Source organism: Herpailurus yagouaroundi, unplaced genomic scaffold (assembly GCF_014898765.1).
Source record: "Herpailurus yagouaroundi ecotype Mexico unplaced genomic scaffold, PumYag 221, whole genome shotgun sequence".
NCBI classification, from domain to species: domain Eukaryota; kingdom Metazoa; phylum Chordata; class Mammalia; order Carnivora; family Felidae; genus Herpailurus; species Herpailurus yagouaroundi.
Genome location: NW_024412452.1, coordinates 14,224,048 through 14,237,903, shown reverse-complemented (window position 1 = coordinate 14,237,903; position 13,856 = coordinate 14,224,048). Strand labels below are relative to the sequence as shown.

The 13,856-nt window shown below is 41.1% G+C and overlaps 2 protein-coding genes across 6 annotated transcripts in view; one reads left to right on the top strand and one right to left on the bottom strand.

Annotated features, from left to right (window-relative positions):
* The window catches only part of GKN2 (gastrokine 2), a 322,064-nt gene that overhangs the window by 78,602 nt on the left and 229,606 nt on the right, over positions 1-13,856 (bottom strand). The window lies entirely within an intron of this gene.
* The window catches only part of ANTXR1 (ANTXR cell adhesion molecule 1), a 216,804-nt gene that overhangs the window by 18,331 nt on the left and 184,617 nt on the right, over positions 1-13,856 (top strand). For all 4 annotated transcript variants that reach the window (XM_040458662.1, XM_040458663.1, XM_040458664.1 and 1 more), the window contains exons 2-3: positions 7,445-7,516; positions 12,216-12,287. In XM_040458662.1, the coding sequence (XP_040314596.1) occupies positions 7,445-7,516; positions 12,216-12,287 (144 nt within the window). The remainder of the gene's footprint in view (positions 1-7,444; positions 7,517-12,215; positions 12,288-13,856) is intronic.

Sequence of the window (13,856 nt, the reverse complement as noted above, 5' to 3'; positions counted from 1 at the left end):
TATAAAGAAATGCAGTAATTACAAATATATGTATCCCAGGGTAGAAAAAAAAACCCCACTTTACTGTACTTGGATATATAGAAAATAGTTTAAAGCTGCTTTTTTAATCCAAGAAAGACCCTCCTGCTGGGTGCAGGTGTGGTGAGCAGAAGAGAACACTTTTTTCCAAACTGGAAATCTTAGCCCAGTGCAAGAATTTAAACAGTCAGTATATCAAATTTGAGGTTTTGTCCCTCCCCGCCCTCCACTTCTCTCACTCACATGGCTTATTGTGTCCTCCTGGCATGCATGTGAAGGGGGCCTCTGACTTCCCTGGCAGCCACGTTACTGTCCTTGTCTGGTCATGGTCACCTAGCGGTCATCCACACATCATGTTGGTGGCTTTGGCTGGTAACCTGGGGGGGGGGTCTCACCTATCACATCTTAGTGTTCATTTTAATGAGGGGAAATACCTTTTGGACAAGTAACCGATTTCTGTTTTCCAAACAACTATAGTTTTGTGTTAAATTTGCACCAAACGTACGAATAGTTGATATCAGATAATATTTTAGGTTTTTCCTGGTGTGTGTGTGTGTGTGTGCTGGAAAAGTCAAATTAATAGAGATGAAAGGAGTACTTATTTTGCTATAATATCCCTTTGCTCTGATTTGCAAGAGAAAATACAGTTTACATCTATCTATCTATCTATCTATCTATCATATTACTTACATATAATTGACAAAAAGTTCCACACAGAATTACTTTCTGTTACAGCATGCAATAGATCCTAATATTTCTGTTCCATTCTGCTTCATTTTGTTTTTAATGTTGGCAATATCCTACCAAAATGATTTCCCAAATCACTAATAGGTTGCATTCTGCAGCTTGAAAGTCATTGTTTTTACAGCCATCAATCAGATTAACTAAAGGAAAAATTCCTCACAAGTCAGTAGGGTGGGGCTGGGTGTCCTGGGCTGGGGTCTCCACAACATGGAAAGGAGCCCCCAAACTCAAAGTGGAGTGCTCAATGGTTTGGTTTGGGTCTGGACTGGTATTTGAAGAAGTTGGAATAGAGGCAAGAGTCAAGGTCAAGCTTTTTAAGCTGAGGAAGGCTTGGCCATGAACCCTGTCAGTAATAGGAGGATAAGGCGTGGGCTGGGTTTCGGGCTCCAGCCAATTTGAGTGCAATGTGAGGTTAGGAGGAATGAGGGAGGCCACGGAAGAAGCTGGGGAGCAGAGGGAGGGGGCCAATGAATGCTGGGCCTTTGACGGACTAACTAATTGCTTGTCCCACTTAGTGGCGCCTGAGCCTGCGCACCCTTCCAGGATTAGCTGGGGACCTGGGTGGGTCACTTAGGACATCAGTGACTTCAGTTGGGTGGGGCTAAGGAAGAGTGGGACTGACAGTTTTATAATTTCCATCGTTAGAGCAACTCTCTCTTCCAGGATTAAAAGACTTGTGGGTGATGGTTTCAAAAATAAGCTCTGTTTTCCCTTTCGTCTTATTCTAACCCATGTACAAAAGAAGGGGAGACAATTTAAACTCAGTTTGGCCCACTTGATTCTTTCTGACTCTGGTTGTGTGTGTGGCTAATGGAAAGAGCCTGTGTTTTCTAAGGAGCTTAACCACAGGGAGGTTTGGAAACTCACATAAGCACAAAAGAATGTATTTCAGAAAACAAATCAGAATGAGATTTAGAGTTCTTATTTTGCTCCTACTCTTTGCATATTAGACCTTTGGAAGTAATTGAGCAGAAATCTGAGGGTAATGCTAGGTTACATGTGAAATCCCTTGCTGGGAACTCATAATGAATGCAATGACACAAAAGTTTGTTGATTTCTTACTATGTTCCAAACATTGGAGAGGGCATAGAAAAACAAAAATAAGTAAGAAACTTTGGAGCTGCCCCCAGCACTTACTTCTTGTGGAGCTAGTAGTAAGGACTGGTGGCTTTGCCATCCCATGATCTGGGAAACCCTTCTCAAAGTCAAGTAAAAAAAATGGTGTGAAAAGGCATTGACTCTGATTTTTAGCGGACCCATGTATATTGAATGGATCTTCAAGCACGGAACTCTGTAGGACTGTATTCAAGCAGAATCCCTGGAGGCCCCTTGAATTCCAAATTTTGCTGAGACTTATACTGAACCGAGGCACAAAATCCCAATAAGGAGCCTGAATCCTCCACATTGTCCTGATACCCAGCTGAATTATGGAAATCTTCAGGGACTAGAATTGTATTTGAATTAAGATTTAATTAAGTCAAATATCAGGGACATTTCACATCTGCTGATTTTCTACAACATGGACATTTCAGCTCTCCATGACTATAGTTTGCCACCAACTTTGTCTTAAAAGCAGTTTTTTTAAACCCATAACAGAGTCCAGTGAAACATTTGCAAGTTCCTACATAATCTGGGCTAAGAAGCAGTTTTTATTTCTACCTTGGAGCTTTGGTAACAATGGCTGGGTGAGCCATTACTGCCTGAAGAGAACATCAGGGCTCCATAGCTGGGATTTTAATATCATTAACTATTAAATAGGTTGATATGATTAATGGTATGTTTTATACGTGGTAGGGTGGATAGAAGCTGGAATTGAATCCACTCTCTACCATTTCCCCATCTAACACCCTATTTCTGGCTATGACCAGGAGGAATCCACTTAAGTCCTCAGGGTTGAGAGGAAGCCAATGATCCGAATATGGACACACCACCCTGGGTTGTACCTACTAGGTACAACTAGGTACTGGGAGTACCTACTAGGGCATATTCCAAGCCAGAAAACCAATTTATAAGGCAAAGTACAAGTGACACATGCATCCTTTAACACAAAGTCCAAATTCAGTCAAAGACCTATATCTATCCTAACATATCTATCCATGTGGCAGAACGACAGAAGTCTGGATGAGGTCACAGTGGATGGTTTCCAGAGGCCCCATGAATGATGTATTTAGAGTTCAGGGTTAGGAAGTCTAGCTATGACCACTGGGTGGTGATGAGGCAGGGAGCGGGACTATGGCACCAGGCAGGTAAGCCTTTTGCTCCTGCAGATTTGGGTTAAAGAAATACGAGCAGTACCCCCAACAAGCTCACCTCCATGGCTAAAATCACAAGCAACTGACATGGGGTTCTTTCCCTTCCCAGGGGGTAATATAACCTTGGGGTGAGACAGAGTGTGATTTTGCCAGTTAAGAAGACTCAGTAATAAGGACTAGAAGGATTCCAAGGCAGCGATATAGATAACCCTATATTCCTCTGTTCCTTGAGTAGGTTAGACCCCTTGGGGTCCCATGGTAACCCAGAGAAGACAAAACCAGTTTGGTTCCCAGAATATGAGAAGGTTATATTTACCCACACTTGAGGTAACAGACTAGGTACATTTCAAGTGTGTCCCCAAAACGGTATATTTTGGTCAAGGCTTATATAATTGCATAAAGAATGATGATGTTTAAGTATGAAACAACAAACTTCAACAGTCTCTGGGCAATTATTAGCAGAGTTGGGATAGGAGAAGCAAGCCTATCAAATATCTCCTTGCCTCCAGTTTTGTCTTAGGGGTCTCATTTTATTTTCTTCTTGAGAAAATACAGTCCCTGCCCATTAGCAAGAAGGTTTTCAGATAGATACAGACTTTTCTTTAACACCCGAGGTGATTTCTCAGATCTTGCCCTATTTGTGGCATCAACAAATCACATGAATACCAAATTGTGTACATTTTACATGTCAGTCAGATAGAAGAATCATGAAAAAGGAATGTTTTAAGACAGTGTGAAAGTGTAATTATTGAATGACCTATTTAAGTAAAGGGATGCAAATAGATTTGTAGCTGTTAAATAAAGACCATCCTTGAGAACAAAGAAATGGTAACCTGAGAATTTACTCCAAACCTCTCCTCCTTAGGCAAACAACCAAGAATGGTGCCTCAATTCTGATTCAAGTCCCTATTTCACCAACACTTTGCCTCCTCTTCTCCCTCCTATAGAATTCCCATGCTGTAGGACTTCTCTACTAATGAGAAAATCAAACTTGGGATGAAGGAAGTAGGGGATTCCTCTCTAATCACTAGGCATCTTACACTACCCCTCAGATAGACCTTGTCTTGGTCACCTGGACCAACATACAACACTACATTTCAGAAGAGGTCACAGATGACCAGTGTTCAAGGAAATCTCTTGGTTCCAGTGAAAAGGATTTGTAGATTTCTAGATCGGACTATGGCTTATCATCAGTCATGTGTTGCCTCTTCTGAGGCACTTACATAGCATTAACCCCAGAACCAGACCACTTACCCCATGGCTGAAGGAATGCAGCTAGGACCAGTCTTTGAAATTTGAAGTATACCATTGAATCCTGTCCAGGATGATGTCCTGGATTCTAATGAAAGAGGATTTCCAAAGTTTTAAAAGCCCAGGGCTAGGATATGCAGTTCTGGTGAGCTCTTGGGAGACTTCCAGCTGCCAGTAGGTTGTTCTGTTGATGATTAGGTAGGTCCATTGACCAAGGAGCTGTGCTCTAGAGTCACTGGCCCATATGGGAAGGCTTCTCGGGTTCACACAGGGTCACAGGAATTGGCTGGAGCTGTCTGAGTACCAAATTCAGAGGGTTTATCTAAATGAGGGCAGAAGAGCTGGTGTCCAGCTGGCAAAAGATCAAGAGGCTTCCTTGAGCAATCAAGGCTTCTTCTTTTCATGCTCTTCTTTCTTCCGCTGTACAAACAGGTTGATGCTGGAGAGGCAAGTATCCCTAAATCCCTCACAGAGAGAGCAGATAGTAATGACTGAGAGATGTACATGGTGCCCTGAAAGCATGGAGCAGGGGTGATGAGCCCCATCTATGTCAGTTAAAGGCAAGAGGCAGAGACTGAGTTGAGTCTTAAAGAATCAGTAGGAGCAGTGTGGACCTGGAGTGTCCCAAGCAGCTGGAATATGTATAAAGGCTAAGAGGCCAGAATGGAAAAGGTTTATTTTTGAGAGGAGGGGTCCCCACCCCTCTCCTTGCCAGATTCCTTTCGCCATCTGTCCATCTCCTCACCCCCAACTCTGCAGGGCTCTATGCTGCCACCAGAGGAAATTTCTTGTTTTTCCCCAAACAATTGTTTAAATATGTATTTCTGTATTACCTAGAAGAGTTAAATGTTGTTCAAATGCTGATTTACTCTCCTTTAGGGGATTGTGTGTTCTGATCCTTTGTCTATTTTTCTATTGTTTGCTTTTTAATATTTACTTGTACCAATTATTTACATATCCTGGACACAAATTTTGTCTTTTTTATTTGCTGCAGACATCACTTCTTTTCTTTTCTTTGAACCTGTTTATGGTACCAATTTGTCATTCAGAATTGTAGATGGTTCAGGTAGTCAAAATTATCCTTTTCATAAAAAATAATTCCTACTTTCTGTACCTGGCTGGAGAAACCCTTCACTAACCTGAGGACATAAAAGTCTCCTTCTATAATTCACTCAATGGTTTAAAGTTTTGTTTTTCCCATTAGGTTTTAATACATCTAGGGTTACATTTGGTATGAGACAGTGATCTAACTGGGTTTTTTTCCCAATTAGAAATCCACTGTCATAACATCATTATTAGGGGGTTAGTTCTCTGTCCTCAGTCTGAGTCACCTTTTTCACTATATAGCAAGACTTCATGTAGGTTGAGGTTTGAGTTCTCTCTTCTACTCCATTGGCTCTACAGTTATTTCACGTGTCATGCATATGGAGTCATTATATCGGATAGGGCAAGCTTTCCAGCTTTATTATTATTTTTCACAATTGCTTTAATTATTTTTAGACATTTAATCTTCATTTCATTTTTAAAGTCAGTTTTTGAGTTTTACAAAACATCCTTTCAGAATACTTCCTAGAATTGAAGTTACAGATTAAGTTGGGAAAAATGAGATAGCCTTATGATACGGAGTCTTTCGCTGTATGACCATAACATATTGTGCCCCTTTCTTCAGGTCAGATAAACATCATTTTTGGATGTGGGGCAGAGACAAATAAATTCTCCTTATAGAGATGGAATATACTCAATCAGAATGAGAATTCTTGGGTTGTTGTGCCATGAAAATGAAAGCACAAAATCTATTGCACAGATCCATCTTAAATTTCCATAGGCTAGGGATGCCTAGGTAGCTCAGTCAGCTGAACGTCTGACTCTTGATTTCAGCTCAGGTCATGATCTCAGTCGTGGAATGGAGCCCCACAGTGGGCTGTGCATTGAGCGTGGAGTTGCATGAGTCTCTCTCTCTCTCTCTCTCTCTCTCACTGTCTTTCCCTCTCTCTCTTTCTCTCTCTCTCCCTCCCTCCCCCTCTCCCTTTGCACCTCCCCTGTGTGCATCCTCTCTCTAAAAAACAAATAAAATAAAAACATTTAAAAATCTATAAAATAGTCTGAAACAAAGGAAAAAATAGCAACGAATAACTCTTTAGAAGTTAAAATTAAGGTAAATGAGTGAATAAAGTAATCTGAAACAAGTGGAAACTCTTTGTACAAAATGTCAGGGTAGAATGAATAAACTCTTAACCTCAACAATTATTAGAATGACAGGCAGAAATGCAGTGCTCAGCTGAAACATATCCTCAAGTGAAAGGAAGTGGCATCGTAGCTACACAAAGAATGAGTTAGAACAGAAAAACCTACTATAAAGTCACTGCAACAGATTGAGAGTATTGGCATTGTGGAAAATACGAGCTGAACTGAAGCAGTTAATAAATGATATCAGTAAAACAGAAGTCAATCTTGGGAAGTAAAGAAGCCCCCTTCCAAATCTAAAATTCTGTAATTCCATGTGTCCTAGAGAAAGTTTCCCTCTGCTTTAGGAAGAAGATTCCTTTTGAATATAATGAAAGGCTGTATAGTTTTTCTTCGTTTTTTATTAGTATGAATAGTTACATTAAATGTTCTTAAACATTGAACCATCCATGCATTCCTGAAATAAACTCCACCGGTTAATTAATTATTATTCTTTTGGATTCCTGCTGGATTTGTTTTGCTATCATCTTATTTAGAGATTTTTCATCTGTATTTGCAAATGAAACCTGACTCTTTGAGGAGGGGGATTTGTTTGTCTTTGTGTCTTTGGGCATCTAGTTTGTGCTAATTTCTTTAAATAAACTGGAATTGTTTTTCTTCCCTAATCAATGAATAATTTAAATTGCACAGAAACAATGGTTTCTTAAAGATTTGAAACCGACCTGTGAATCTGGGTAGGTCCAGGTATTGTTTTAGTGCATTAGTGTGTGGAGTGGGGGTGGAAGGGATGGAAGGGGGAGGGAAGGGAGATTCTTTAACAAAATTTTCAAGAACACTAACATTGAGTCTAAACACCTTTCCAAATGATTTCCAAAGTTATAGAAGCTTCTGATAATGAGCCCAATTAATGTAAGATAATAGAACATAAAGAGAAATGATACAAGGTAAGGATGAATGAACACTTGATTAAGTGCCATCTGCTTTTGTTTTCCCAGATCAGGAAGTGTGCTACACCACTGGAATGAAATCTATTACTTTGTGGAACAGTTGGCTCATAAATTCATCAGGTGAGAAACACAATGTATATATAGGGCTCTGCCATGAGTAAAACTAGCACGTTTGCTATTCTGCTAACTACTAACTACTTTGGGCATGCTTTTTGACAAAGGTAGACTCTCAGATCTTTGACCAGAGACTTGACTTTGTTTTAATCTTTGCCGTGTTAGAATAACTTTTGGCTTTGTGTTTTCAGAAGGACCCTGATTTGGTTATAAGACCAAAATTTTACCGCTGTCTCTCTTATTGAACAATATATTATTTCAGAAGGATCATTAACATTTTCTTCCACAGTGCACCACACTGGGCCACTTGGCTTATTCTAGCTGGATTCAGGTGTAAAAGGTGTAGGGTGAAAGGTGACCAATTCATTCCAGTGTGCCCAGAACTTTCCCTATGATAGCCCTGAAAATCTCACATTTTGAGAGCTCCCTCAGTCCCAAGGAAACCACCATGTTGGTCAGCCTGGCTGTGTGTCCTAACAGGTAGAATTCTCCGAGTATTCTTTATACCACTTTCCAAGGGAGGACAATGCAGTTTTGAACTGCACTATAAACGTTGCAGAGCCTGGGAGGTCCTACTTTCCAGTAAGTATCGATGTCCACTGGTAAAGAAAAGGAGGTCATTTTACCTTCCTTGGGTACAGTCTCCAAGGGAAGACACAACTGTGATAGCTTTCATGGATGTGCTTGAAGCCAGTTGTCAAGGTCTTTGGTAAAATTGTTCTGATCATCGTGAACTCTAAAGCAGCCCCCCTCCTGTGTCATGGCGTCGGTAAAGTCTTCCAGCCCATGTGAGTAACCATAAACTTCTTCTTTGAATAAGATTCTTTATCTCAGAAGACCCCTGAGACCAATATAATGACAAACACATTCCCTCCAAATTCAATTGACCTCTTACCTGCTTGCCTGATTGGAGGGGAAGGGTTAGGAGGTATCCTCTCTGTGATGTCAAAAATTAGAAGCTGCAGCAGGCAGCATCTAAACCCAGATTGTTGGAAAAAGCAGATGCCAAGAGGAGAGAGAGGGAGGGGAAAGAAGCAAATACATGAGCGGTATTAAAATCAAAGTATTTGTGAGAATTGTAGAAGCCTACAATTGAAAACAACGACTCCCAAACTATCCTAAGAGACATTCGCTACCCTTAACTTGAATAGCGTTGGTGAGAAACTGCTGCCTTTGGAGGCAACCAGCTCAATAGTTGGACAATTCCAGTTTCCAGAAAAGTCTTTTTTGTCGTTGAGCCAACATGTCCTTCCTATACTCCCGTCCATTATATCCATTATATCCTTTGAAGTGATATAAAACAAATCTGCCTCCAGACACTTGACAGTATCTGCTCTGTTTCTATTTGCCCTTCTGGTCTTCTGTTCTTTCTGAAGCAGAGGAGTCTACTGGAAAAGGATTTGAAGTTAGGCAGATATGGACTTGAATCCAAGCTCCATTGTGCAACCATAGCAATTGACTTACCTTGGTTGAACCCTGGTTTGCATGTGAACATTAGAAGAGAAAACATGTGCAAACCAAGTAGCCCAGCACCTGGCTTAGAGTGGCCACTCAGCACTTCTCTCTCACTGTTCCTTCAGCAATTCCAGATGCCTCACTGTCTTAGAATCAAAGACACTGAGAGGTAGGAGTGGAGGAACTAAGAAACCACTTAACCCAATCCTTTCATTTTATTGATAAAGAAACTGAGGAGGAGAAAAGTTGACATGGCTTAATCCAGACCACAAGACACTTTCCTCTGGTTGTCTCCTCTGGCCTTTCTTGTCTATGGACCCCCTCAGAGTGTAGCACCAAGATATCACTGTCACTGTCATGCAAATTCCAAGATTCAGGTACTGTATTTTGACTGCTGCAGCCCAAGTGCCTGTAATAGTATCTGACACATAGTACATGCTCAATCAATATTTCTGAATAAATGGATAGATTTTGAAAAGGAATGAATGATTTTTTTGCTTATTCACTCTTCTCTGTTTCCTTCAAGACCTCAACCCACACCTCTCACCCATCACTCTCAGCAAAGAACTTCACCTCCCGGTTTCACCAAGAGCCCTGTGAATAACAGAAAGTGATTTCCTAAAGTTCGAGTCCTACTCTTAAAAGATGCATGCATGTCCTTCCCCTTATCTCTGAGATTCAAGTATTCCCCCTTTGAAGGCGACCCCTCCATTTTAGTCCATTTTGTCCCATTGTCTCCAATCTTCTCCAGGTCTTTGTTTTTCTCTTGTGTTTTTATCTTTTATTTTTCTCTACCATTTCTACATCAATAGACGTAAACAAATCTCACCTGCCCCACATCTGAAAAAAAAAAAACAAACACAGAAAACAACAAATCTCCAGATTATGTTCCTCTATAGACACTATAGATACCTATTTCTTTGCTGGTTTCTCACTCAAATATCTTTAAAGACTCAGTATCACCATATCCTTACTTCCTATTCATTCCTTAACCCACTGCCATCTGGCTTCCATCCCCCCCTCCACCTGCTTGCTCTCACCAAAGTCCCTAACTGATGCCCTAAGAGGACAAAGACAGAGAGTGTCTTGCAGTGCTTATTCTGCTGGATGCAGGAGCTTCGTTTGATTGAGAGCTCCCTGTCTTCGAAATTCTTTCCTCCACCTTCTGGTTCTCCTTTCATCTCACTGACTAGAGCTGGGCCTTTAAATGTTAGTGTTGGTTCTAGATTTGGGTCACTTCCCTTCTCGCTGCTGACACTGTCTTCGAACAATTCCACTCACATTAGTATGCTGAAAACTCCCAAATTATGTCTCTAGCCAAGACTCATATATCAAATATACTAGTTGCCTCTTGGAGCTGTACATTACCCACATTTCAAATTCAATTTTTCTCGGGCTGAACTCTGTATAATTGTTTAGGAGCTCAAGTTCTAGAACCAGGAGCTTGGTTTTAAGTCCTGGGTCCACTACTTTCCCACTGTGTGACCTTGGGAACATTACTTTGTCCTTTAGAGTCTCAATTTCATTTTCTGGAAAACAGGAACAATAATAGTACTGATCTCATAAAGTTGTTACTGGTTTAACGAGCTAATATGTGCGCATCACTTAATGATAGTGCCTGATACATAGTGAGCACTTGATAAGGTTGACTGTTATTATAGTATTATGATAATTATGGTGTTTTGCTGATTAGCTGCAGTGAGGTGGTAATAGGAAGAATTGTGTCATGGACAGAGAACCGAGGTCTGTTTCAAGATACCGGCATTCAATTCATACTCCTTAGGCTCCTACCAAGTATTAAACACCATGATAAGGGTTTCCAAAGATGCATCAGATGTATGGTATTGAATGTAGACTTTATCCTAGAGGCAGTAGGAGCCATTGGAGATTTTTATAGCAGATGGATGACAGGTCTGACTTATATTTTAGGAAAATAGCTCGGGAAGCAGTGTGGAGAATGAATTGGAACAAAGACTGTTGACAGGCAAGGTCACCGGCCAGGAAATAATTGCAGTGGTCACATAGTTGAGGGCAAAGTCCTAAGCTAAGAAATGGAAAAGGAGGGAGGGTTTAGGAAATGTTGGAGGAGGTGGGAACTATAAGATATGGGGGCCAGATCAGGGGTGGGAGGGTACTGCATGGTGAAGAAACAGGTTGACATTGTGACAGATGAACCAGTTGGCCACCCAGAGACAGTGCCTGACAGACAGCACTCTATTGGTGAATCCACTACAGCTGATAGTCCATCTTTTCTTTTCTTTTTTTTTTTTTAATGTTTATTTTTGATAGAGAGAGAAAGAGAAAGCATAAGCAGGGGAGGGGGACAGAGTACCTGAAGTGGGCTCTATACACTGACAGCAGTGAGCCCGATGCAGGGCTCGAACTCATGAACCATGAGATCATGACCTGAACCAAAGTCGGACGCTTAAGCAACTGAGATGCCCAAGTGCCCCATCTTTTCTTTTTTTTTTTTAAATGTCTGTTTTGCTTTTGTTATTTCTGGACAGTCCATCTTGCAGACAGAGAAACAAGTTTGGTCCTCAACTGAGAGTTGTTCTGCCTCTAAGAGTGTGGATTTTACCTAGGACAAAGCTCCTGAGCACTGCCATAAACAAGCCATGCCACCGTGTATATTAATAATGAGAAGTATAAAACTACCAAGTGGAATAGATATTCTGGTGGCCCATCAGCACCTTCTCTCCTTCTGGGATCACCTCCTTGGGAAACCGAGCAGAAATTAACAGTTGATGGTGATCCTGCTTTCAGAGCAAAGGGTGTTTATAGTATGATCTTAGTGGCTGATGGCACCAAGCTGCAACAGGTTTAGCCACTCCCCTCGTTAAAGGATACACTGGACTGCCGTGGAGACACTATCAAATTTCACCTATCAGGGTCCCCTTTTTATAAAACACCATGCAGACCAGTTGTCTTCTAGAGTTACACTTCTTCAGACAGAGCATGGGGCAGTGATGAATGTTAGCTTTCCTATTTGTCACCCGCTGTCACTGAGCAGTGGTGTCAAATCTGAAGCAGTGCCCCCGGAAGACACCGCAGGTCTTCCCACTGGTCCACAGTTTCAAGTCGGCTACTGGCTAAATACTTGTGACACCAGCTGCGGGGTCTCTCTTAGGGTTGTAGGTCCTCAGCTCTGGCAGCCAGATAGGAGAGGAAAAACAGGGAAGATGAATGGAAGGAAATGGCATTCTATAGTCTTTCTATCTGCCCTAATAGAATTTCTTTTCCTTTCCAGCCCACAGCTAAGAATGTCTTTTATTGTCTTCTCTACTCGAGGAACAACCCTAATGAAGCTAACAGAAGACAGGTAAGGATGCTTCCCTTCCCTGTTGCTAAAAAGCCCACCTTTTCCTGAGTAGTTCTGGTATATGTGCCCTAGTGCCAGCCTTGACTGTCAGTCATTTTAAATTTAATTTTTTTAAATGTTTATTTTTGAGAGAGAGAGCACAAGCAGGGGAGGGGCAGAGAGAAAGAGGGAGACACAGAATCCGAGCAGACTCCAGGTTCTGAGCTATCAGCACAGATAGCTCGAACTCAAGAACTGAGAAATCATGACCTTAGCCGAAGTCAGATGCTTAACTGATTGAGCCACCCAGGCGCCCCATCAGTCATTTTAATCATATAGTTCTTTCTTTCCACTGAAGCCTTGAACTTTGTACATTGACCCATCTGCTAGTTTACTCTGTGATGACTGATAGAATTTCCTGATGTTGGTGAAATTCTGTAAATGACTAAATCGCATTAAGGTAAATCTTACATTTGATTGGCAACTCAGTCTGCTAACTTCAAGCAAAATGTTAGCAAGCCAAATCCTTGGAGGATTATAGTTTCTTTTATTTAAGTTAGATTTATTTTGTGGGTTAAGGTTACAGAGATATAATAAGCATACTGTGAGAGAAGTAAGAACGTGAAATATTATTAAACATAATTGCCAAGGCAGGGAATAGAAAGGGAGGGTTTATGGTACCATGGAAAAAAGGAAATTTGAATCAGGTGTGGCAAAATGTTGTTGACATACAAGGATTACTTAGACGTAGCTTAACAAAGATATTATTTGGGGTTTTACCACTTACCCATGAAAACTAGCAAAAATAGAGACATACCATTTGTTCATAATTAGGATGGTATGTTGGAAGTGGAGATAACAGTTTTCTTGAGTTAATAACACTTTTGTCCACTTTTTAAAAAATGCAATAGTGACATGAGAGAAACATCATGGGGTGGGGGAGACACATGTGGGACTACTGACAGACTGTGTATGGACATGTAGGGAAAATGAAAGGAGGAAGGGCAAGCACAGAGGACAGGGAGACTTTATAACATTCTTCTTCCAGAAATCAGACTAGGACTAACAGGATGGAGTAAGGTTTTCTGGATTTTGCACTAACACAGCAAATCCGAGTTAGTCCTCATTTTTCTCCATGTCTTTGTTTCCCATGTGTAACAAAAAGAATTCTCTGTACCATGTAAAAGTTTTCAAGTCCTATTTCTTTTTTTTTAATTTTTTTAACATTCATTTATTATTGAGAGACAGAGAGATACAGAGCATAATCAGGGGAGGGGTAGACACTCCCCTCACTCTCACTCACTCCAGAGGTAGAGAGGGGGAGACACAATCTGAAGTAGGCTCCAGGCTCTGAGCTGTCAGCACAGAGCCCAATGTGGGGCTCGAACTCACGAACTATGAGATCATGACCTGAGCCGAAGTCAGTCGCCTAACCAACTGAGCCACCCAGGCGCCCCTCAAGTCCTATTTCTCCTTCAGCAGTATCTTTTATTCATGCATGCCATTTGAAACCCCATTTTAAAAACAGGGGTTTCTTATTTCCTATTAACAGAAGAAGAAACTGAGGCTGTATCGTATTCCTAAGGATAC